We start from the raw sequence: 23,300 nt of genomic DNA on the forward strand, positions 1-23,300 counted from the left end.
TTACATCCATTGCTTCCGACCTCCATAATAAGTATGACAACCTACGTGTACATAATTATATTTCTAAGCTTTTCAGGGCGGCCAGTGGTTGTTGGGGCGCATGCCTTGAGATCTGGATCCCGGGTTCAAGACACGTTCTGACCACTCGTTGAATTTGTTCCTGGTAGTCCCTGGTTAAACTTTTCAGCTGCACTTGTAAATAGCTAATTAGCTTGCTTCCGGCCAGTTGGGATTCTTAACAGATGTTATTGAATGTTATGTTCTGTCGTGATTGTGTTCATTGACCCTGAAAAGCCCCCACGGGGAGTGATCAATCGAGTACGTATTTATGTAAGTAATGTAATAATTAGCTGCCTAAATGATTTTATGAAGCGAATTTTGAATAAATTAGCGCTTTTTCCAGACACTATAAATTCTACAGGCATTATCTCAGTATCAACAAACATTACACTTACTTCAGTTAAAAAATCTCACACTAGAAATGGTGTGATCACCCAAACTCGCTAATTTGGAGTTAAACAAAACTTTGCGCACAATATACCTGCAGTAGGGGTCTGTTTGCCCCCAAGAATTTCAGAATGCCAGAATCAGTAGTTCGTCTGAAGGTCTCTCGATCTTGAAAAATCGAAAAGAGAAAATAAGTTAAACATTGTATCTCTATCCATCTATCCAGCACTTGGCAAATTACGCATGAGATATGGCTGTTTTGATTACGTGGCCTCACTAACACTCCACGCCCTATCACTTGCAAATTTATAGTGCCAGTGTGGTTTCTTTGATGTCCCACAAAACTTCATAATAATATTATGAGCAAGGTTGTGAGATGGGGCCTTCAGTTTATAGTCGATATCTGAAAAGACTTGAAAGTCTTTAGAACCATTTGTGGAAGTGATTACAAAGGCATCACTTTCTTGTCAGTTATTTTAACTCCCTGGTTCTGCAGGGTTGAGCCTATGAAACTTCCACACAGTAGTCCAATGCTCCACCTACTGATATATGGTACGGCTATCCAGCACTCCCTGAACTAAGCATCTGTGACTAGTAAGGTTTGCGTCATACCTTGAGTCACCTCCCTTAGTTTTTCACGGATATCAAAGAAGATTTCTTCAACAAAAATATCCTTCACATAATCCGTTATGAATCCATACAAGGTGCATCTCATTCTGAAGAGGAAGTAACAGAGGCACAAGTTTAGCTGTAATGCTTCACCGATCCACCCCCTAAAATATTGAGCACGGCAAAAATAGAAAACACATTAAAAATTTTATTTGGCATTTTTGAGGGTTTTGTCAAAGGAAAATAATGAGTTGAGAACGAAAAAAAAAAGCAAAACAATGCTGTCCGGGTAAAGGAACACCAAAATCTATTGTCTCTAGAAATTAATAAGGTATGTGCTTAAAGGGGCTAGGTCACACAATTTTAGGCGATTTCAGCACTGATCGAATGGTCATAGAATTAACTAAAATATCAAAATAACTGTTCAAAACTATAGAAGAACTCTAACAAAACACAGGGAAGCCAAGAAGGCACATGGATGGACAAAACTGGAGAGGATTGAAATGGATTGAATTTGGGTAAATTCGAAAAACGTCGGCCCACTTTTTTTCAAATTTATATCAGTCTATACCAAAATGTCATTTACACAGCTGGAAAATCATTCTCAGTTGTTATGTGGCCGTGATTTTGCAAATGAAAGACTCTTTCTCTACCAATTTGATGTTTAGAGCTCATGACTAACAAAATTAAACAAAATTACCGTGACAGTTGACAGTTGAATTTCAAGCAATAAATGCTGCCTAACTTCTGCAAGGACCATTATAATTTACTCATGCCAAAAAATGAACGTCCCTTGAAGCAGATGGTGTCATTTGCTGTTAAAAATCCACCAATCTATGAGGAAAACCATCAACACACTTACTCTCCTTGGACTTTGATGGCTGCTTCAATTTCTCTCACAAAGGACATGAGAGGAATGAATACAACTGCAAGACAACAAAGTAGGAATTCAACTATGTCTCTCTTTCTAATTAACAACTGAACCATGTATATGTAATTGAGTAACCCTAAGCCACCGCTTAAACTCACCTGACTGTTAACACAAAAATAATTTTAGTCTGATATTGTTCTTATAATAGAAGCCAGATATCATTCGTCTATACACCTTCAGGTGAGATTCAGGTAACTCTCACACACCTCATTCAGAATTAATGATGTGGTCATTCAGTATTGTATTCTAATTAATGGACTAGAGAAGAATGAACTAGACCTATCAAACAAACATCTACAAAAAAGTAACTTTATGTACCTTTAAAACCTTTATCCTGCATTTTCACTGCTTTAGTTAACATGATACACAACACATTCTCTTGACCCATAATGCCATTTTATTAATGATCAATATATTTTGAATGGATTTTTTAAAAATGGTTCCTCTTTTGAAGAGGAAAACAGAAGACTTTTAAAAGTTACACAATGAAATTCTCCAGCTAGATGGTGCCGGTAATCTTAATTTGTGCTGGTCATTTCTACGCCTTGTTTCATTAGCCCAAAAAAGTCTCTTCTCTAGGGTAAAGGTCACTTAAAAGTAGATCACATGTACTTTATAACCATGAAAACTACGAGCTTGCACACAGAAAACCTGAAATTAATACAGGTTTGTGAGCACCTGTTATGTTCCTTGGGTTTGGTTTACACAGCAACTGTGGCTTAATGGTGTGAAGTGGTTCACCATATGTATCATCATCATCCTCATTCTGAAAGGAAATCAATTACCAACATAATATTCTTCAGAAGGGTAAGCACAGTGAAAAAAGTACTGGCTTTTGACTAATATGTCCCAAACTTAGTGCTATGTTGGGTGAGGTTTTTGGTTTCCCAGATTCTCTGCTCTGATACATTGTACGTACTCTGGTTTTCGTGTCTTTAACCAAAATGTTGCCTTCTTGCTATGGATAGCAGGCCCATAGGAGGGGAAGGGGGGGGGGTTGTGAGGGGTTCGACCCCCCTTGAGGCCCAAGATTTTTTTTTTTTTTTGCTGTTGCCGACATAACCAAGCACCGACTCTTGGATTGTCAGGATTGAGCTTGTGCTAGCCTATTCAAAATAAAGTATTTGCTGTTTTGACTGTTATGTTTTTGGTTTTGGGAGCCATCATGGTCAAAACGCTGCCGCATAGGACGCTTTGTGACTGCTGTCTAACTATATAACAAACTAGAAAGCCCAGGAAGGTTAAACACCTATATACGATGCACAATGGCGAGAACAGATTAGCGTCACTTGCACTTATGCATATCTATTACGACATGCAAATAGACCTTGAAGAAGTGGTGGAGCTATTTGCCACCATGCATCCGCGAATGGTAGAGCTATCAAATTTGCTGTGACACTTAATGTTACTGTGGTCCCTTGTTGTGATACGGACTGTTAGTGTTATACCAATAATGCACTACCCTTTTTTTTAGTAGGGAATTAAGGGACTTACAATACTAGAGCGATCCAGACTGACGTTTGATTTTAAAAAGCGCTTTTTCTTCCCTACCCCCACCCTAAGCTAAACGTTTTTCGTCAGACAAATGGATACGAATCCCCCTTGAAATACACCAGCTATGGGCCTGGATAGGGCTTACATCACTGGAACATGTACATGTATGATAAAAAGCATCAATTAACAGAGGTAATGCCATCAAATCAAATTGCACCAGTTCCATGGTTGTACAAAGTAGCTAGCTTCAACTGCCTATTCAGCTACACTAAATATTCCTTAAAAGTGACATTTGTGTAAAATTTACACATATTTCCAACCTTTTTCTCAAAAACAGCCTCTCAATGCAAACATTCTGAGAAGTTTACCTAAGTCTATAAAAGTCATGACCAACTCACAAATACATGTAATAAATAATGATATTTTTTACTAAATACGGTAAGGTTAAGCTGTGTGTTTGCATTAATACAAAATAATTTTATAAGGTTTTTAAGCCAGATACAGTATGAAATCGCAGATGTTTCTCCTGCAACAAACAAAAGTTCACCGTTTTGGTTGTTTGATAGTAATCAGAAATTTGAAAATCCTAAAGTAATCTAGGACAATTTGGTAACTAAAGAACTGTTTATTCTTGTAAGGGAATACACAAACAAGGCCGCGCTCATTTGATCGAACTTTCATTTCAATAATTTGTTAAAATTTCGGACAACTCGAGCGAGTCATTACAGAATAGTTAGGTTCAACGAAACTTTGTTCGTTAATCTGAAATTAACATACATGCGGTACTTTGACAAATGCAAAATTTGCAATTATTCTACTCTATAGATAAGAATAAAATTTCGCAACAAAGGCACTCAATATAGCTAAATTGTCGGGTAGATCGCGCTCTCGATTAGAAGCCTACAAAGTAAACTTCAAATACCGCTCCGGTCAGATGGTGTCGAAGACTGTTTGTTAACAATCCGTCTGATTGTTGAGTATGCTTCGATCATACGGCCGAAGAATAATTACATGTACATGTGTCTCCTCCGCAATCCGAATAGTGTCGTTCGTTGTGATCTTTTCTCCATTTCAGCAACGGGATTCGAAAGAAGACTAAACTCGCTCAGGTTTTTGGGTTATTCCCGAATAAAATTCTCCGAGAAAATTTTGGCAGGCTTTTCTTTCATTCATATTCCCAGTTGTGTTTGTGCTCTTAATCTATCGAGGAATCAGTCAAGCGATTCCTGCGACTCGATTCTCGACTCGATTCTTGATTGTCGTTCCTCGATCCTCGATCCTCGATCCTTGCAAGAATCGAGGATCAAGGATCGAGTCGAGAATCGAAACTTGAAAGAGACTGTCAACTTACTTTTGCACGGTGCTGTAGATGAATTTCATGCTTCAACATACTGTCACCACTGCAACATTGAATTTGGTATATTAAAGTTGCAAGAACATAAGACTACATACTGCTGTTCCAGCAATGCACTCCTGACGTCTTTCTCTAATATATGTGTTCATACTGATTGCTGATGAAGAACCTTCAAAGCGATATAATGCTGTCTGAAAGAAAATGTGTCAATGTGTTCACTTTTAGCAATTAAATATTAAATATTTTCAAATCAACATAACACAAACGGAGAAGCGATCCTTGTACTTATCAGGACGTCTTTTATAGATACCTGAGAATTCAGACCTCTGCAATGCTCTACCAACTGAGCTATGAAGCCCATCAGTTGGTACAGAATTGCACCAGCATTGCAAAGGTCATGGATTCAAATCCTGTTGAAGCCACCTGAATTTTTCCAGGTGTCTATAAGAGACAATTTTCAGGATAAGAGCGAGGATCACTTCTCTCCTTTGTCAGTAACTTGCAATTCAAAGGATACACATTTATTTCATCCAAGTTCATTTTTATATGCTCTTATTTAAAGTGAGTTCTAGAGCAAAACCTGATCCATTTTTTAGCTATCCTTTAGAAATAAAATGAAAATCAATTTCAAATAAAAGAGTCCATTTATACCTGCTTTGAATAAGAAGTTAAATTTAAAATCAGAAATGGCTTAAATTACTATCTCGTGGAAAAGTTTGCAAAATTTTCCAAAAAGCACTTTGAGACAAGGCTAGACAGATGGAGGGTAGGTTAGCTATGTTTAAACAATTTTTTTCGTTGAGCAACTAGGCATTAAACACCTGATCTTTGAAAGAGGAACATTTTAAGGGATTGTAAAATACACTAGCTGTATTTCTGTATTTTAGCATGTGAATTTAACAAAATTACATAATTATTGTATCAGACTGCATGGTGGCCAGGGTTGATCCTTTAAATTTAAAGAGTACCAATTATAGACCTTACTTCAGCTAATGTCAGGTAATTTTACACGTCAATTTAGGGATTTCTTTGGGAAAGAAAGAAGCAACTACACCATTTCGATAGTTACTAAGGTAAGGCCCCTCCACTCCTGCTCTGCCCAAGATCAAGACACAAAGTAAAGGTCATACATGGATATAAGTAATAAATTGCTCTTGAGAGGGGCAGAAGCTTTAGCCTTCCTCTTGCCTGTCCCTCTGAGTGCTACAAAAGCATCCTTTTTAACAAACAGGAATCTTACCCTTTCATCAGATTTTATAGGACCTCTCCTCCGGAGGGAAAAGAATGCTGCTACATCACTAAAAGGCAAACACATAAGTGTAAGTCTGGGCACTTTTAAAGTCAACAAAGTGTTTCATTAAATACATTGTTTAATCAAGGATTTGAAAAAAATAGTTAAGCACTATTACATGTATATTAATCTAGAATGAAATAGATGAAAATGTAGTGTGCATTACTGAAGAAAAAGGAAAGAATAACCCTTGTTTTCACATAGGCAATTATTATACCTACTATAACTTATTCATTAGAGAAGTCTCAAAAATGGGATTTGAGCTCGTGACTAAAGTACCACATGCGTTGTGCTCTCCCAGATAGGCTATGATGCAACATCTCATGATCTGTCAATGAATTGGTTGAATCCTCTCTTTATCCTGCTCTGAAGGTTGTTCTATGCTCTCTCTAGTTCCAATCCTCATGCAAAAGGCAGTTTGTACATGTATGTTTCATGAGCCAACATTAGTACAGTATAATAATTAGAAGGAAAAAAATAGTTTACCTTGATGAATCATTAAAGGTCACTGGTCCTTGCTGAGTTGCAGTGTTTTGGACATCCAAGTAATCACCTAGCAGGACTTGAATCTGAAAAGAAAATCCATTCCATTAGGTGATGCAATGTAATACACAATAAGGAGCAAATGACTGTAAGAAGTGTCTGGTGCCTGGAAAAGTAAGCCTTTTTGTTGTATGTTCAAAATGCCTCTTTCTCTTCACGGGTTAAAGGGCTTATTTCCAGCCATTTTCCTTCCAAACCATTCATTTTCAGTTTATCAGTGTACTAGTAGTGATTGTCTGTTTTGCTAGGTAATGCGAGCCTCAGGGTATTTTTCAGGCTTTGCTTGCAAGGATGCGCTGCTTAGAGAACTTTAACTATAAAAGGAAAGGAACTTTATTTAAGTGTCTATACTAGTCGTTCTAGCACTAGAGCAATAATCAGGGACGCTGCAAACTGAACTTAACAACTAATACAAATCAAGCCAAATGTTGGTTTTTGCCATCCTGCTTGTTTTGCAGCTTACAAACAATCAGAGAAACATGAGATTCCCCCATCCCGAACAAGGCCAAACCACAACACCATCAGATATGACTTCCACTTCTTTTGTAGGAAAATAGAAAGTGGATTAAAATCAAGCAGAGTAACTGGCCAGGGTTCATGAGACAGGGTCTACAGTTTACAGTCCTTATCTGACCTCTCACATGGTAGTCTGATGTTCAACCAAGTGAGCCAAATACTCGGTTCCACCTTGCATATGGCCTTGTGGCTCTAGGTTTAGTGGCCTTTTGAGAAGTCTAAGGAGACTGGATGTTCATTTATGAGTAAATTTAACTAGACTAGTGGAAAATGGTGATGTGGGTGCTTCAAGTAACAATGTTACAATATTCAATGCAATACTTCTGACTTACAGCAAACTGGATCTCAGACCAAACAACGTCAATTGTGTAAAGATCTGCATCTTCCAAATCAGTAGGGAAATCTGAAGACTTCTTCAAGATAGTAAATAAAGACAAAAAATGATCAGAGTCTTTCATCTCATCAATGCATACATGTATGCATCAGATTTCTTCGTCTTATCAACTCCATGCTGCAGATTGTTTCTGAACACACCTTATTGTTTCCTCATAGTTAAATCTAACCCATAGATTATTATTTTCAGCTAGGATTTTCTTGCTAATTTTAAAGTCTTTAATTTTTAAGCCCACAACAACAATTTTCTTTAGCTAATTTATGTGATACTTAGTGGATGGCTTACCCCACAAATAGTTAGAAAAAGCTAAGCAAGGCGGGGCAAATACAATAACACACCTATTAAAACACAATAAATTTACACAACACTTTGTCTAACAAATTAAAGATACAGATTACATGAGGACTGATTATTAACAAATATCTATTAACTAATAAAGGCCACCAAGTTTACAAGCAACTATGTTATGCTAACTAATTTCTGGTATTAGAAACACCGTTTAAATGAAAATTGGCTATTTACAAAATCTGTAAGCTGATAAGGTAACATAAAGTTACCAGCCATTGAGATATGGAATTCTTCCACAAACTGTATTATTATCTTTAAACACCACTAGTACAGGGAATTTTAGTGTTTGAGTCAGACAAAAAAGAGAAGGAAAGGCTGGATTTATTTGTTTAGAAACAAAGAGCATCAGGCAAGTTCTTTTTGGATGGGGGCAAAGGCTTTAGTCATTGTCGTCCCCATAGCCCTCCATTTCTTTTGGTCATGTGGTTGGCCAAACAAAAGGCTCTGGTCACAGCCAATACCAGATGTCTACAAATCTCAGACATCTGGCAGGGCATGCACACTTCTTTCAAGTTTCAATAACCATGAGTGAGGGGACAGAAGATATTGGTATAATGGATGCTTCCTCAGTGAATCATTTCAAAGAAGCATTTAAAAGGTTTTGATTACCAAACAAAAAAACAGCCAGGAAAGTTACGATCGAGAATGATCTCATTGTAGGTGATGCAATAGGGAACTTAAGCAACAACAACTGCGACGGCAATGAGAACATTAAACATTTGCATATTTTGTGGACAAAAAAAAAACAGCTTTGCATGCGCTGCACATGCATGTCCATTTCTTCATCTCAAAAACAAAAATGTAAAATAGCCAAATTTTGAGGTTTTATCAAGGACATCACCATTTGAGGATAAATTTTCATTTTCTCCCCTAAATTAAGCACCGTTCCAACCAGTGTAATTCTTCAGGAACTACCAAACCCTTGTCCTATTAAAAGGTTGAAATAGTAAAGAAGTAATTACAATGATGCAAATTTATATTTTGAGATGACATTCTCGTTGTCGTCGCCATCGTCATTGCTTAAGTTCTCTATTGATTTCGTGGAAACTTGTACACATTTTTTGGCGTAGTCACCATAATTATTTCAGAAGTTTTTATTTTAATCTTTTGAAAAGTGCGCCAACAAGGGCTTGCTGCATCTCATTTGTTCCTGCCATATGGGCCGAAAGTAAAATGTAATGCGTAGTACTTGTAATTTTATTAATTATTTGTTCTGCGCATACAATTTTAATCAGCCAAAGAAAAAATTTGAATAAGGTGCGACCAGAGCCTTTTGTTTCACCAACCACATGACCAAAAGAAACAGAGGGCTCTGGGGAGGAGAATAGGCTTTATTTGGAAAAGTACATGACCAGGTACTAACTCACTTCAGAAACGAATCTCAAACATCAAGTCTACAAAAAACAAGTTATTTTCACTGATATTATTCAATAATTATAAGCTATTCAGTAGATTCAACAAAACTTCGCACCTTTAATTGAATTACTATTTGCAGAAAATGAGCATTTCACAGAGATCTGCTACTTACAATAACCCTATGAATTGCTGAAAGGACTGTTTCATGTGCATGGGCCACGCCTCTAAACAAGTCAAAAACCACATCCAAGAGCTCCATCAGGTGGTGAGTCTGGTTCTAATTGGATGGGAAAAGCTCATAGGTCACCTTTGGGTCTTACAAAAATATTTGCAAAATTGCACCCAAATCTTAAAAATAATTGTCCACAGTTCTTATCTTCCCTTGAACAGTCATCAGGTGTCCTACACAAAAAATGCTACAGATATGAATACAGATGAACGAAAAATATTATATTTTTCAGAATGTCAGTTGTTCTCCCACTTCTGGTGGACGTCTTCTAACTGTTCAGTTGTACATGTAGGTAAACTCTATTTTATTTATTGCTTATGATTTAGCTCCAAAATATTCTATAAAACAAAAAAGGGAGAAAATTAAACAGCAGGTTTTCCATTGAGCCCTTCAAGTATTCCATCAAACAATTACAACAATAATATACGTGATTATAATGAACAATATAGACACATACACTTGAACTATGTCAAACACATTTACAGTATTTGCTACTCTGAGTTTCATGCTTCTTAGTTTCATGATTAATGAAACTTATACATACAGGACTTCTGAGTTTCATGCTTCTTTGTAAGAAGCATGAACCTCAGAGAAGCAAATAAATGTTTTTGTTATATTTCAAGTCTACGGATCTATTCAAAGCTCTGGTAAAACCACTTAGCACTTTTTAGCTGATGATCAATTTAAACATTTATCACATCATTTTAATGAGCAAATTATATATAAATTGAAAAATTGCAATTTGAAAGTGGTAAGGGATGTCAAAGGTCTTTGGGTCTTTCAAGGTTTCCATTTCCTTACTAACAGTACATGTAGCTTGCACTGTATGAATTTTCTTGGTCACTTGTTTACAATTTAAATGTATAGACTGCGTAATGCCAAATTGATAGATGTGTCGTGGTTCAACATGCAAAGTTAAGACATCCAGTAATCATATTTGAAACCAATAAGACCTGACATGAATTAACATCTGTTACCTGCTGAAGGAGTATTTCTGCAGGTTGTCCAGCCCTACATGAACAAGAAAAGGCAAAAAGGTATCAGACATGTAATTATTCACTTCTTGAAACCATGTTTCTAATATCCATTACAGCTATATTACTTTTACAGTTTAACACGCCTTACCGTGGCCACCCAACAAACTTTCACATTTGACATCTAAGTGTAAATATGTCAACTCAAGAACTCATGCAACGGTGTTCAAGTCATTTCAACTTACAACCGTGTGATTGTTGCTAGGAGGAGTGATTGTCAATAATTTTCACACATACATGTAACGATTGGCAGGTAATTTGTCAAAGACTTTGTTAGGTGGCCACAGTAAGGCGTTGTGTCGCACTGTAAAGAAAGATTAGCAGAAAACACCTATGCCGCCAAATTCATAAGGCTTGATCAACGTTGTACACAAAATGCAGCATAGATTGTAAATGACCAGTGCGTCCCAATTTCCATTTACCGGTATACTAAAAAACAATAGATAGGGACCCAAAAGCCACTTTTGGAAACTTCTATTCACTTACTCTGATGGCAGATATGTCCCTAAGACACACCTGAACAATAATGTTCAGTGTTTGATGAGGCAAGAAAACTTCAGCTTACGTCTTATTAAATGTTACAGTATTAAAAGTAAATTATTTTATGTAGATTTTGTTTATTGAAATTACTTTTTGGCCACAAGAGTGGTAGCTCTATGGATAATCAATGACATCTCTATCTTCATTCTTTTCTTGACAGCCTAAGTAGAAGAAAAAAGTTATGTTTGAAACCACAGGTCTCCATGTATGTTTCTCAAAACAAATTTGTTTTTGTCTATGTCCCAAGATACACTCAAGGAATGAAAGAAAACAGTTTGATCCTCTATAATGTTTTGCAAGGTTACAGTCATTGCCAATTTGACCACAGTTTTTACTCTTACAAGTTTATTTGTTTTTACTCTTTGCAAATAATGAAAAACGTCCTGACAAAGTATCATTCCTCGGGCACTCAATAAGCTGCACAATACACTCTCAACTACAACTCCTGGCTTCTTTGCCAAACTATTGAATTTTTTTAAATACCATTCTATTCTTTCTATATGAAAAGTAATGTAATATATGAATGTTTATAATAAGTAAAAGTAACCCTAACTTCACCCTCAAAGGAAAAAGGTGGTGTGGAGATTACCAAAATTAATAAGCCTTTAAGTGGGGATAGAAATTAACACCTCGAAATTATATTCAATTTTCAGATTTTGTTCTCCACATTTAAGCAAGTATTCGTCTTACTCCATTTTTTTCTTTGTCCCTATACGAAATTCCTTTGCATTCCACAAGTTGTGGTGCTGGCCCATTTTCCAGGGTTTAACATTGGAGGGGCAGTGTACATGTACCTCAAGAGCTTCAGGAATTTTTCCAAGAAGAGAGAGTGACTCTATGATCAGAATCATGAAGTGATCACTGTCTGCCTCAGGGTCAACATTCAGATCTTCTGTAATCTAATAAAGAGCAATAAAAAAGAATGTATAAAATAGCATTACATGTACATATAAAATAAATGCCAAGCAGGGAGCTTCACATAAAGTAATTTTCCCCCGTCCTGTCCACAAAGGTTTTAAGACAGTGGCCACGCAGACGAATGCTTGTTTGGAACTCTTTATTTGGGCGGGTGCAGCGGAGGGCTGCAGGAGGGAAACAAAGACCCCCTGGTGCGGGGGGAAAATGGCAGGGACCTGACCAGACGAACGAAGTGAAGACTGAGGGAAGATGGGAACAGGAAGGTCACATGACCAATGGGGATGAGAGGGAGGGCCTAATTAATGAAATCCTGGAAGAATTTCTCCCCATTAATTAAGTTGGTGCATTTAAAATTAAATAAATTTAATACTTTACCTCAGTGGAAAAGCTAGTATCCACTGATGACGTTTGTTCCAACATCAGTGACCCTAAAGCAACAATACAAAACAAGAATGTGACATTCTATAATGCATTAAGGGGCTAGTTTCTAAGGAAATTGTGGCACTGCATGTGTGGGAGAGAAAAAAAAAGAAAATTTGGCTTTATCAGTAAAGTTGATAACTTTAGGTTGAATTACTTGACCATGAAAAGATAAAGTGGCTAATTCTAGATTGCATTCTATGATGTAACCTCCTACAGAGAAGAACCATTCTGAAGCTTGATGTGCTCTATATCCTGTGTTGTTTGGGTTGGCTGATTATTTGAGGGATCCCAACACTGGCATGCATAATTTTTTTCCCAAAGTGCCAAGTGCTACATGTACCTTGGTGCAATGTCAAACAAAAACAAGTCCAAAAGAATGGAATGCATGAGCACTGAGAAAAGGAATTAAGTTCAAGCTTGTGAGAACCCACCCATCCCTTCCAAGCAAAATTGGCTTCTAATTTTAATGCCCTCCAGCATTCTCAATTTCCTTGTAAATAAAATACAGCGAGAAATAGGTAGTAATTTAGAAGTTATTATTACTTACTCGATGCACTGCGTGTGTGAGACTTTTTGAAAATTCCACCTGATCCTACAGAGGAAGACAATTCTGCAAAGCATAGAAATTAAAGACAACAGCACTTTTAATTAATTGTCTCAATATGTAATGGGGATATTATCTTTTACTGTGTGTTGTGTGTATAGCACATTTTTTCTGTGGGTGTGCTCAAAATTAATGCACTTTACAACAATGAGCAATGAAATAAATTTATATTTCAAATAAAAAAACACAAAGGGAGAAGTGATCCTTGCACTTATCAGGACAATTGAAGCAATTCATGATGGGAAAACAAAGAAATGTTTTATTGATCAATACCTGTATATCTGATTTGGTGACACAGATTAATCTTCATTTACATATTAAACATTTCTTTTGATTTTCCCCGTTAAAATGGCTTGAATCACCAAAATACCTTGTACAACACTAACTTTATTAAATGCTGATGTTTAATAAATCAAATATAATATTCACGTCAGATCTGTATCACATTTACAAACTCTCGGCTTTGCCTTGAGTTTGAAACTGTGATATATAATGTAGATATTACTTATAGATGCCTGAAACATTCAGGTATCTTCAAAGGGATTTAAACCCATGACCTCTGTGATGCTGGTGCAATGCCCTACCGACTTAGCTACATATGAAGCCAGTCATTTGGTTGAAGCCACCTGAATTTTTCAGGTATCTACATGTATAAGAAACAATAATTATTAATTGCTTAAATTTTATTGATAAGTGCGGAGATCACTTCTCCCTTTCATCTATAACAATAACCTCAAATACATATACATTTATTTCATTCATTCATCATAACACAGTTAACCCTCTCACCTCTGAACCATCCCATTGACAAGTAAAATAAAATTATTATTTTGGTATTGGTGTTGGACAGAGTAAAATCTGTGTGTCACTCTCAAGAGGAAAAAGGGTTAAAGTTTACGAGTGGACCAACATGTTTTTAATCCTTTTGCACCTGAGAGATTCTCTATTAAGTGACGCTATGATCCTCGCAGTTGTGAATGCAATTTTTCCAATTGCGTAGAGAAGCCTGAAAAATTCAGGACTTCAACGGGATTTGAACCCGTTACCTCGCGATACTGGTGCAACGCTCTAACCAACTGAGCTACATGTATGAAGCCACTGACGTTGGGAGCTGGTCATTTGTGGATCTTGTTGAAGTCCTGAATTTTTCAGGCCTCTCTACGCAAAAATTGCATTCACAACTGCGAGGATCATAGCTTCACTTGATTTCATATTGGCAGTTCATATAAGATCCATTTCATGTATCATTTCACTGTAGATTCTCTATTGTAAGTAAAAGTTAATTGTCTGGTGTTAGACAAAGTAAAATCTTGACGCGCCACTCTTAAGAGGGGAAGTGGCATCTGCCATTTTTAAACTAAACTACTGTAATAATTATTGTTTGCTCTTTGTATATTATAAAAGGGAATTAGTTATGCAACCATTGTTCCTTGTATAGTTTACCATTAAATACCAGACAGTAAATAATTATGTTGAGATTTCAAATAAAGGATAAGGCGGGGGCAGTCAGCTTAGCATATGATTATCAGTATTTCCCTTTTGAAAATAAATAATTGACCTCTTTAGCTTGCAAGTTTTGTTTTCCCATTTAAGACCATGTGATGTTCACAAGGGAATTGTCCTTTTGTTTTTCCATAAGTAATTCATACAGAAGTGCGTGCATAAGACGACATTTGAAAGAATGAATAACTATTGTTCTCTTGAGTAAGATCACATGGTATGAAATGGGAAAACAAAACGTAAAAGCCAAAGAGATCAATAATATTGTAGTAGCAAAATTATATTACAAAAGTTCCATAATATTTACAGTAGGATACATAACCCTACCTCTTGATGAAGAATCATCTGACATATACTGTGCAAGTTTAGTTCTCTTCTGCCTGCTCTTCTCAGACTTGAGGTAAACATGAGTGTTCAGATTTTTTATCAGGATTTCATGTTCTACCTAAGCAATGGCATAGAATTCAGTAAAAGCAAATCTTAAAAAGGGCAATTTTTGGGGTATGAGTCCACAAGTTAGATCTCCACTACAATCATATATTTTGCATCCCTCTATATCCCTGAACTTGTATATCTACCTTCTTTCGAGTTTGTAAATCAAGTCTAAGATGTCGCAGTGCTTCAACTCCAGATAAACTTCCTTCTAATATTGACACTGTTGAACAACCCAAATTAAATACTTTCAACAAATGATAGTTACTGTAACAACGTTATTTGATTATGAAAGTGACATTGTAAATTAAAGTTAATGCTTAGGTGCGCAATAAAAGACAATACACACGACTTGGGCGTAAACGAGGGGCAGGGAATGTACTGGCAAGGCGCGGATAATACCCACCGCCGGTATGGACCACCGGATGAGGGGCCTCGGCAACTAGCCGAGGGGGTGCCTCATGCCTGTATTGCAAGGCGGGCATAGTTGCTGGCATAATGTCCTGGTTAACCCAGTCCAGCAGAGTAACAATATGCCCCCTCCCTGACGGGGCTTCAGCACAGGGCTGAAGGGGTGCCGCAGGCAGCAATTCCCCGCCCATAGTTTATTAAAGAGAACTATTAACTAGGTTACAGTATGCTCGTGAGCAAGATACACAGGGACCAGAAAGCAAAAAAAAACGGGGAGGGAGGGAGGGATAAAATGCTGAGAGAAAAACTGAACGAGTTGAACTTTGGAAAATTTCGAGCCGAGTGGGCTCATATGGCGGGAAGAATGAGAGAGCCAAATAAGGTAGTCACGTGATGGGAAGTCACTCCTTTCCAGGATCTCCCCGGTATTTGCTTACCAGCATTAACATCTATTTTATTCTAAAATATCATTTAATGCTTAGGTGCGCAATAAAAGACAATACACACGACTTGGGCGTAAACGAGGGACAGGGAATGTACTGGCAAGGCGCGGATAATACCCACCGCCGGTATGGACCACCGGATGAGGGGCCTCGGCAACTAGCCGAGGGGGTGCCTCATGCCTGTATTGCAAGGCGGGCATAGTTGCTGGCATAATGTCCTGGTTAACCCAGTCCAGCAGAGTAACAATATGCCCCCTCCCTGACGGGGCTTCAGCACAGGGCTGAAGGGGTGCCGCAGGCAGCAATTCCCCGCCCAAAACGCCGAGATAGACGAGGAGTGCCCTGTGCGAAGCCCATTTAGTGGTTTGGCTCCCACTTGACAGGGAGAAAGAATGACCCGATCTCTACGAGTTGCAATAGCGAAAAGCGAACGTTGCCTGCCCAAAGGGTGAAAGGAGAGAACCCACGAGTGGAGATAGGGGTCACAACATGAGCATAAAGAACGCGAGCCAATGGGCATCGCACAGAGACTGGAGGGGGTAGGACCCTAGCACAAAACATTTGGCTGGAGGGGATAGGACCCTCATGTAAAATATTTCTGTCAAAATACTTATTAATCGTAGTATGACATGAACATGAAAAGGGCAGAAGGCCCAAAGACAATGTCAGAGAAAGCGGTCGAATGGGCCTTGTTTGTAAGAAACCGGTGGCCATCGTACAACGACTGGAGGGGATAGGACCCTCGCACAAAACCTTCAACTGGAGGGGATAGGACCCTCGTGCAAAAAACATTGTTGTCAAAATAACCATAAAACGACATGAACTTGAAAGGGGGAGACAGCCCCAAGCGAGAATGTCACAGAGGGCCCTAAAGTGTTGAATGGGCCTTGTTCCTGTTATTAATGTTTTGAGTTTTTTTTTTTTTTTTTGTTTTGTTTCGTTGGTTTTGTTTTTGGTGACCACGGGTGAAAACGCTATACGTTTGGAACTATACAAAACCATGAGATGAGCGGAAAGGACCCAAACCAATGGGCGTTCCATAGAGACTAGAGGGGATAAAGTCCCTCGCACAAAAACACTCTAGTAGGGTAGTCTAGCCGAAAGCCCACAGAGGCTAAATGGGCTTTTTTTTTTTTTTTGTTTTGGGTCTGTTTTAAGGGTACTATGGCATTAAGCTAAGGATAGTGATCCCACCTATGGCATGTGGTGAACAGGGGAATGGAAGGCGGGTACGTCGAAACGCCTGAGAGAAATGGGTTGGGGGGGGGATAGCGCAGATCTACGTGACAGAGATTGGGATGGGTGCAAAGAAAATTGCTGGGGCCATAGGTGGAAACACTATAGGTTTAAAAACTACACGAAAATTAGGATAAAGTTATCCAAGCAACTACCATAGTACATTACTAGATGCAAATGTCAATGAGACACTCTAGTGTTCTCAAAGAGTCCTGGGGGATTTGTTAACAGGAGGAGCAGGAGGCCAGTGACTGGGGGACTTTACATAGTGTTTCCTTGGGGGTCCTGATGTAAACTTGGTATGCATTAGATTTCCAGCGACCCAGAGTTTTGATTAGCCAGTCAGGAATGCCAGCGGCTCCAGCGGTCGTAGCGGCACCAATTCTAAAACTGTGAGAGGCATAACAGGAACTGTCAATGTTGCAGAGGTTTAGGAGAGTCCTTAAGTTGTTGGTGAGTGAAGTCCGGGTGAGATTGAGTCCACAGGAGAATCTGAAGAGTGGCTGGCCAGGGTCTCGAGTTGCAGTTTGGAGCATATAGTCTTGCAGAGCAGTGACCGCACATACGTCTGAGTATGACCTTGCGATAGTGAGTTTGGCTGTCTCCCGGAAAGGGTCAGTTTTGGACTTTTTGATTACGATGTCGAATGAAATAGGGTGAAGGATGTTGGGGTGGAAGGAGATGTCAGATCTAGCGAGATGGGACTGAGGGTCGAAATTGCCATTGCAGGTAAATTCGCTGCTTCTTAAAAAGCCAAAAAATGCAAGGGTAAATGCAGCCCATAGCATAGAAGTGTCAACATCGGAGGACTGAAATGGTTGCAACTTAGAATGGATTCTATGGAGAACCGAAGAGGTGATCGGGTAGCGAGCCTTCTTTGCGGTGCCATGGGAAAGTTTGATCCCCCTCAAAGTTTTGTGAAGGACTGGCATTGCCGAAAGGTCCAGGGGACAGCCAAACTCAATGTGAAGGTTGTTGATTGCTGCCAGATAAACTTTAATTGTGCCGTAAGAGACTGTGTTGGACAGATGGGTAACAAAATGGATCAGGGTGGACTCGTGGGCAGGTAGAAAAGGATGTTGGGGGGAAATGAGCTTGTGGGAGAGGCAGAACTGAATGAAATGGCGCTCACCAGTGGAATATGTCCGACGGGTTGAGGTGGCGATGGACTTGAAGATATAGGTGGCGGCCTGTACGGTCAAACCTTGGTCAGGAAAAGAGGGATCAGGCATGGAACTGGCGATGCATGTGGTGCGAGCCGGCGAAAGCGGGACATCTGAAATCGAGACAGGCTGTCAGCAATGCCATTGTCGACTCCAGGCACATGTTTGGCGGTAAAAGTAAAGTTGAAGAGGAGGGTTTGGAGGGTGATTAAACGGACGAGGTTCATGATGCGGGGAATTCGGGAGGTCTTGGTGGAAAGAATAGAGACGGTTGCTTGGTTATCGCAATGAAAACAAATCCTCCTATTGGCCCACATGGGGCCCCAGAGCATGCAGGCAAGGTAGATAGGGTAAAGCTCCTGCCAGGTAATGCTAATGCCTGTGACAGGGTTAAGGTGGTGACCTGGAAGCCATGAGCCTTGAAACCACTGATTATCGAAAAAGGCTCCAAAGCCAATAGAACCTGCGGCATCGGTATAAAGATGGATATCAGGGGATTGTTCGGTGAAGGGGGGGAGAAACATACTGACCCCATTCCAGTGGTCAAGAAAAAGTTGCCACATGACGACATCTTTCCTGAACTCTCTGTTAAGGTAAATGAGTTGCCCAGGTTTGGAGACATTGTGGGTTAGGTTGATTATGCGTTGCATGAAGGGGCGTCCGGGTGAGATCACCTTGCAAGCAAACTGTAAAGACCCGATGAGGGACTGGAGGTCACGCAAAACGCAGGCCCTTTTTGAGGACCATGTGTAAAGTAGGGTGCGGGTGCGTATTAACTTATCCTCAGGAAGCCGAGCTTGCATTTGGACAGAATCAAGGGTAATTCCCATAAACTCCAGAACTTGGGTGGGGCGGAAGGTTTTGTTAGGGGCAAGGGGAATGTTTAACTCTGTGAAGAGGGTAAGGATCCTACACAGGGCTGTCGCGCAGTGGGAGGGGGGAGGTGGTTGAACGATGAAGAAATCGTCCAGGATGTGGATGATAGAAGGGATCTTTAGATAGTGCTTAACTAACCACTCCAGGGATTCAGAAAGCTGATTAAAAATGAAGGGGGCGCTCCGGAGGCCAAAGGGAAGGGCTTTGTCAAAGTAGTAATGGTCTTTCCAGGCCATTCCCAGGAGCTCCCAGTCCTCAGGGTGAACAGGGATTATCCTAAAGGCAGATTGGATGTCAGTTTTGGTCATGAAACAGCCAGGGCCGTGTTCAAGAACCAGGGAAATGGCATCATCTATACGTATGTATTGGAGGGTGAAGTCTTCAATGGGTATACAGGCGTTTAAGCTTTCGGAGGACCCCTTAGGATAGGATAGGTGAAAAATAGTACGCCATTTTTCGCTGTTCTTCTTTGGGACAAGGCCAAGGGGGTGAATCTGAAAGTTTTCAAAAGGGGGGAATTGGAAGGGGCCGGCAATGCGGCCGAGCTGAACCTCATCAAGGAGGTTGGCCTCTATGATTTGGGGTTGACGGTTCGCAGATGGAAGGTTAGAGGCGAATCGAGAGATACGGGGCCCCTTATAGCCCACCCTGAAGCCATTGGTCAAGCCTGCACAAAGGTAGGAAACAGAGTTCTGATCGGGGTGGTGTTGAAGGAGGTCATGTAACAAAGGGACATTAATGGGAGTTTGGGCCTTTTGGGACTGCAAGAAACTAGCGGTGTGCTGATTTTTTATCGCCATGGCCTCTAGTTTTTGAAGAGGAGTCTTCATGGCGGTAGGAGGGGTGCTCTCCATTACAGGTCTTACAGCGGTGAATGAAGGGGCATGGGTCTTTGCTGCACTGGGTTCCCCGGTTGAAGTTGAAGCAGACTCCGCGTGAGGGGGGCCTAAGGGCAGAGAGGGAGCAGCCGTAAGTGGTGTAATCCCCACTCCCACAGATGGAACAAGAGGATTTCGCTTGCCCAGTAAATTTCATAAGAAAAAGTTGAGGGTCCCGCTCTCCCCAATTAACGGCGAGGTTTGTGGCTGCTTTCCGACGGAAGTCAATGTCATAGGAAAGCCATGCGAAACCCGCGAACTTCCTTTGCGCTGATCGAATAATCTCTTGATAGGAAAACATCTCTACCGCCCTTTGGGGAAAGGAAGTGAGAAGAACAGTACAATACACAGCAAAGGCCGATAGCCATTTGTCGATGGAATCAATATGGGTTTTCCTTTTCCGAGAGGAAGAGGGAACACTGAGTTGTTTTCCGTCGAAGGACACGAAGGACACGAGTTTTCTGGCAGCAATGTGTCAAACTCAACATACTCACCTCTTAAAATTGCCTGTTTAACTTTGGTAGGAACATGTGCTGATAGCGAAGACTGTCCTTGAGAGACAGAGGGAGGGATGTCATTGCCGGCGCTGGGTTGGTTGAGAAGGCTGGCGACGAAGTTGGGATCGGTGAGGTCCAAGTGCCGTGGTGTTTGTCGAGCTGTCACGGGTTGAGGTGGAGGCATTTGCGGTTGAGGCAGGGACTGAGTTGGCTGTATATTCTTAAGTTTTTCGTCCACGATGGTGGAGATAAGAGTGGCTAGCATAGTTGGGGATGGGTCCGTGTTTGAAGCACTTCTTGCTCGGACGCCATCTTGGATTGGATTAGACCGTTGCTGACTGCTTGTTTCGGGCAAAGTGTCGTCGGGAATGGTGACAGTTTCTGGTGAATCTACGCAGGGGAGAAAATCCTCAGCAGCAGCGCTTGAAGTAGACGGGTTCACGGTGGGGCGTGAACGTTTCTCTGCTGGTTCGGAAGGATGGGAAACCGCGCTTCTGGTCCGCGAGCTACAAGATGGTGCAGATGTATCTACAGTGTGAAGGCGTTCAATCAATTGTTCCCGGGTTCCAGTTATAGGTAAATTGTTTTGTGATAGCAGGAGGCGTAGAACCTCGTTTGTGAGGCCAGCAAATTCCATAGCAGGGAATAAAATGCTGAGAGAAAAACTGAACGAGTTGAACTTTGGAAAATTTCGAGCCGAGTGGGCTCATATGGCGGGAAGAATGAGAGAGCCAAATAAGGTAGTCACGTGATGGGAAGTCACTCCTTTCCAGGATCTCCCCGGTATTTGCTTACCAGCATTAACATCTATTTTATTCTAAAATATCATACAGGTCAAGTAGATACATCACTTCCATGCCAATGTATCCTATAACTACTTACCTGTGGAGACAAGAAGTTCTGTGGCATGAAGGTAATACTTCTTTTTCTTGTACTTTTCAATTTGTTCAGGAACATTTTTCACTTGGTCACTGGAATTAGTTTAAAAAGCAATTATATACAATCTCTGTTAGGCCATGAACACATTTACATATACAAGTACATGTACTTTTCTCTTTAAATTTGGTGGCATGATGCATGACAGCCTGTAGCTGGGTGAAGTCAAGTCCTGTAGGATTGAGGGTATGAATTAAGGATATGGATGCCCATCTGGGAATCATCATCATCACCTATGCTGTCATGGAGTAACCACACAGTGCTTTCACTAGGATGGACGAGCCATCTCTATCAATCAGCAAGCCCAACTGCCTCTCTATAGGTGACTAATATTTCTTTAAATCTCGGAAGAACACATCCTTCCCTCACATCTGTTGTCTACCAAGCTGCCTCCTTCCTGGAGGTTCCCAAAATTATAACATTCCCCTTGGCATTCTCTTTGGATCCATCTGGATTATGTCACTGAACCATGTCAGCCGCTCTATGGGTGGGGATTGACCAGTTGCACTGTACAATTCATCATTCAACATGTAATGATCTCTCCATGTCACTCCAATCATTCTCCTCAAACAGCAGTTGTAAAAAGCAGATACTCATTTATAAATTGGGAATACCCCTGCTGTATGCCTTAAGGATTTGGGCTAGCCTTGTGATCATGATCATCCATGCATCCCACCTCTGCAACCACTATGAGCTGAGTAAAGGAATTTTCCCTGGGTACACTAGCTTTCCACCCAGGCTCATCAAAGTCAACTCCAAACCAATAATTACATTTGGCTGCTTTGCTAAATTGTATCCTTTGGGATAAACAAGGACCTTCTGACAGCTGACAAAGGAGCCTCACATATACTTTCAGCCTGATCTTGTTACACCATACCATTTTGCAATTCAGCAATCCTCATCACCCTTCTAGAAGGGTTCCTTAAGGCATCTCTTTCCAGCTAATTACAATGAACCATCATACAGTTTTGTAATGTACTCAGTTATCAAACCTTTGAAAGAAAGCAATCCTGGAGATGACTTTGCGTTAGTCCAAACCTTAACCCATTGACTCCTGCCTGAACCACTCCCTAATTGACAAGTAAAATCTATTATGTCTCACTTCAAGGAGTCAATGGGTTAAAGGAGGCATACACCTGTAGTTATTGGAAGTAGAGGAAGTAGAGGTTGTTATCAGGGTTTTTGAACTGCCATTCCCAGGAGTCAATGGGTTAATAATCACTTTAATTTAGTATTATATTAAGTCTCAAACTTGTTAAATAAAGACAATCACAGACCATGAATCAAATCAAGGCAAATCAATATTAAATTGTTGCCTTTTACAGAGAGGGAAAACCAGAGTTTCCAGATCAAAACCTCAAGGGAAAGAGTGTGTATTGGCATGCACTTTAGAGAAGAAGATTGATTGAGGTCAAGTCAGTTCTGTCCTACTCCTAACGCGTGCATGTTGAACACTGACAAAGTTAATTCAGAACCAATTAATTGTGTAAATACAAAATAATACACTTGCATTAAAACAGTAATAATTGTTATTTATGATTTACATAGTAAACAGTGAAATCTTTCACCCAAGCAAGGTCACCTCCAGCCTCACTTCCATTCCCTGGCCAGGTCACTTAGCAATCAACTGTAAAACAGAGTTAACTGAATAGAGGGTAATGTGAAGTGCTAGATTTCTATCCCATATGAACCATGTGAGCGTTAGCCCTACTGATGGAAATGGGCCCACACAAGGACAGAGAAAAACTCTGACCAGGGTGGGAATTGAACCCAAGACGTTTGTATAAACGTAACCTTTCCTTGTACTTGTACATGTTCATTGCCGTGACTTTAACATCTTCAGTTCCCACGGCCTGCTCCCGTCTGACCTTGTAGCTCAGTCGGTAGAGCGGCGGAG

At 40.1% G+C, this 23,300-nt stretch overlaps 2 protein-coding genes across 3 annotated transcripts in view; both read right to left on the reverse strand.

The window, feature by feature from the left end:
* The window catches only part of LOC138043960 (exocyst complex component 4-like), a 41,440-nt gene that overhangs the window by 10,818 nt on the left and 7,322 nt on the right, over positions 1–23,300 (reverse strand). For both annotated transcript variants that reach the window (XM_068890495.1, XM_068890494.1), the window contains exons 7-23: positions 21,350–21,438; positions 15,110–15,186; positions 14,859–14,976; positions 12,975–13,037; positions 12,380–12,432; positions 11,881–11,985; positions 11,177–11,247; positions 10,490–10,523; positions 9,456–9,560; positions 7,518–7,598; positions 6,613–6,695; positions 6,076–6,133; positions 4,934–5,026; positions 2,666–2,753; positions 1,919–1,982; positions 1,060–1,163; positions 542–615 (exon numbers count right to left, since the gene is read on the reverse strand). In XM_068890495.1, coding sequence (XP_068746596.1) covers positions 542–615; positions 1,060–1,163; positions 1,919–1,982; positions 2,666–2,753; positions 4,934–5,026; positions 6,076–6,133; positions 6,613–6,695; positions 7,518–7,598; positions 9,456–9,560; positions 10,490–10,523; positions 11,177–11,247; positions 11,881–11,985; positions 12,380–12,432; positions 12,975–13,037; positions 14,859–14,976; positions 15,110–15,186; positions 21,350–21,438 — 1,360 coding nt within the window. The remainder of the gene's footprint in view (positions 1–541; positions 616–1,059; positions 1,164–1,918; positions 1,983–2,665; positions 2,754–4,933; positions 5,027–6,075; positions 6,134–6,612; positions 6,696–7,517; positions 7,599–9,455; positions 9,561–10,489; positions 10,524–11,176; positions 11,248–11,880; positions 11,986–12,379; positions 12,433–12,974; positions 13,038–14,858; positions 14,977–15,109; positions 15,187–21,349; positions 21,439–23,300) is intronic.
* LOC138043961 (uncharacterized) lies at positions 17,272–21,215 on the reverse strand. Its single transcript, XM_068890497.1, has 2 exons — positions 20,465–21,215; positions 17,272–17,443 (listed from the first exon to the last, which is right to left on the reverse strand). Exons 1-2 carry the CDS (start codon positions 21,102–21,104, stop codon positions 17,388–17,390), a joined length of 696 nt encoding a protein of 231 aa, XP_068746598.1. The 5' UTR covers positions 21,105–21,215; the 3' UTR covers positions 17,272–17,387.

This window comes from Montipora capricornis, chromosome 3 (genome assembly GCF_036669925.1).
Source record: "Montipora capricornis isolate CH-2021 chromosome 3, ASM3666992v2, whole genome shotgun sequence".
NCBI classification, from domain to species: Eukaryota; Metazoa; Cnidaria; class Anthozoa; order Scleractinia; family Acroporidae; genus Montipora; species Montipora capricornis.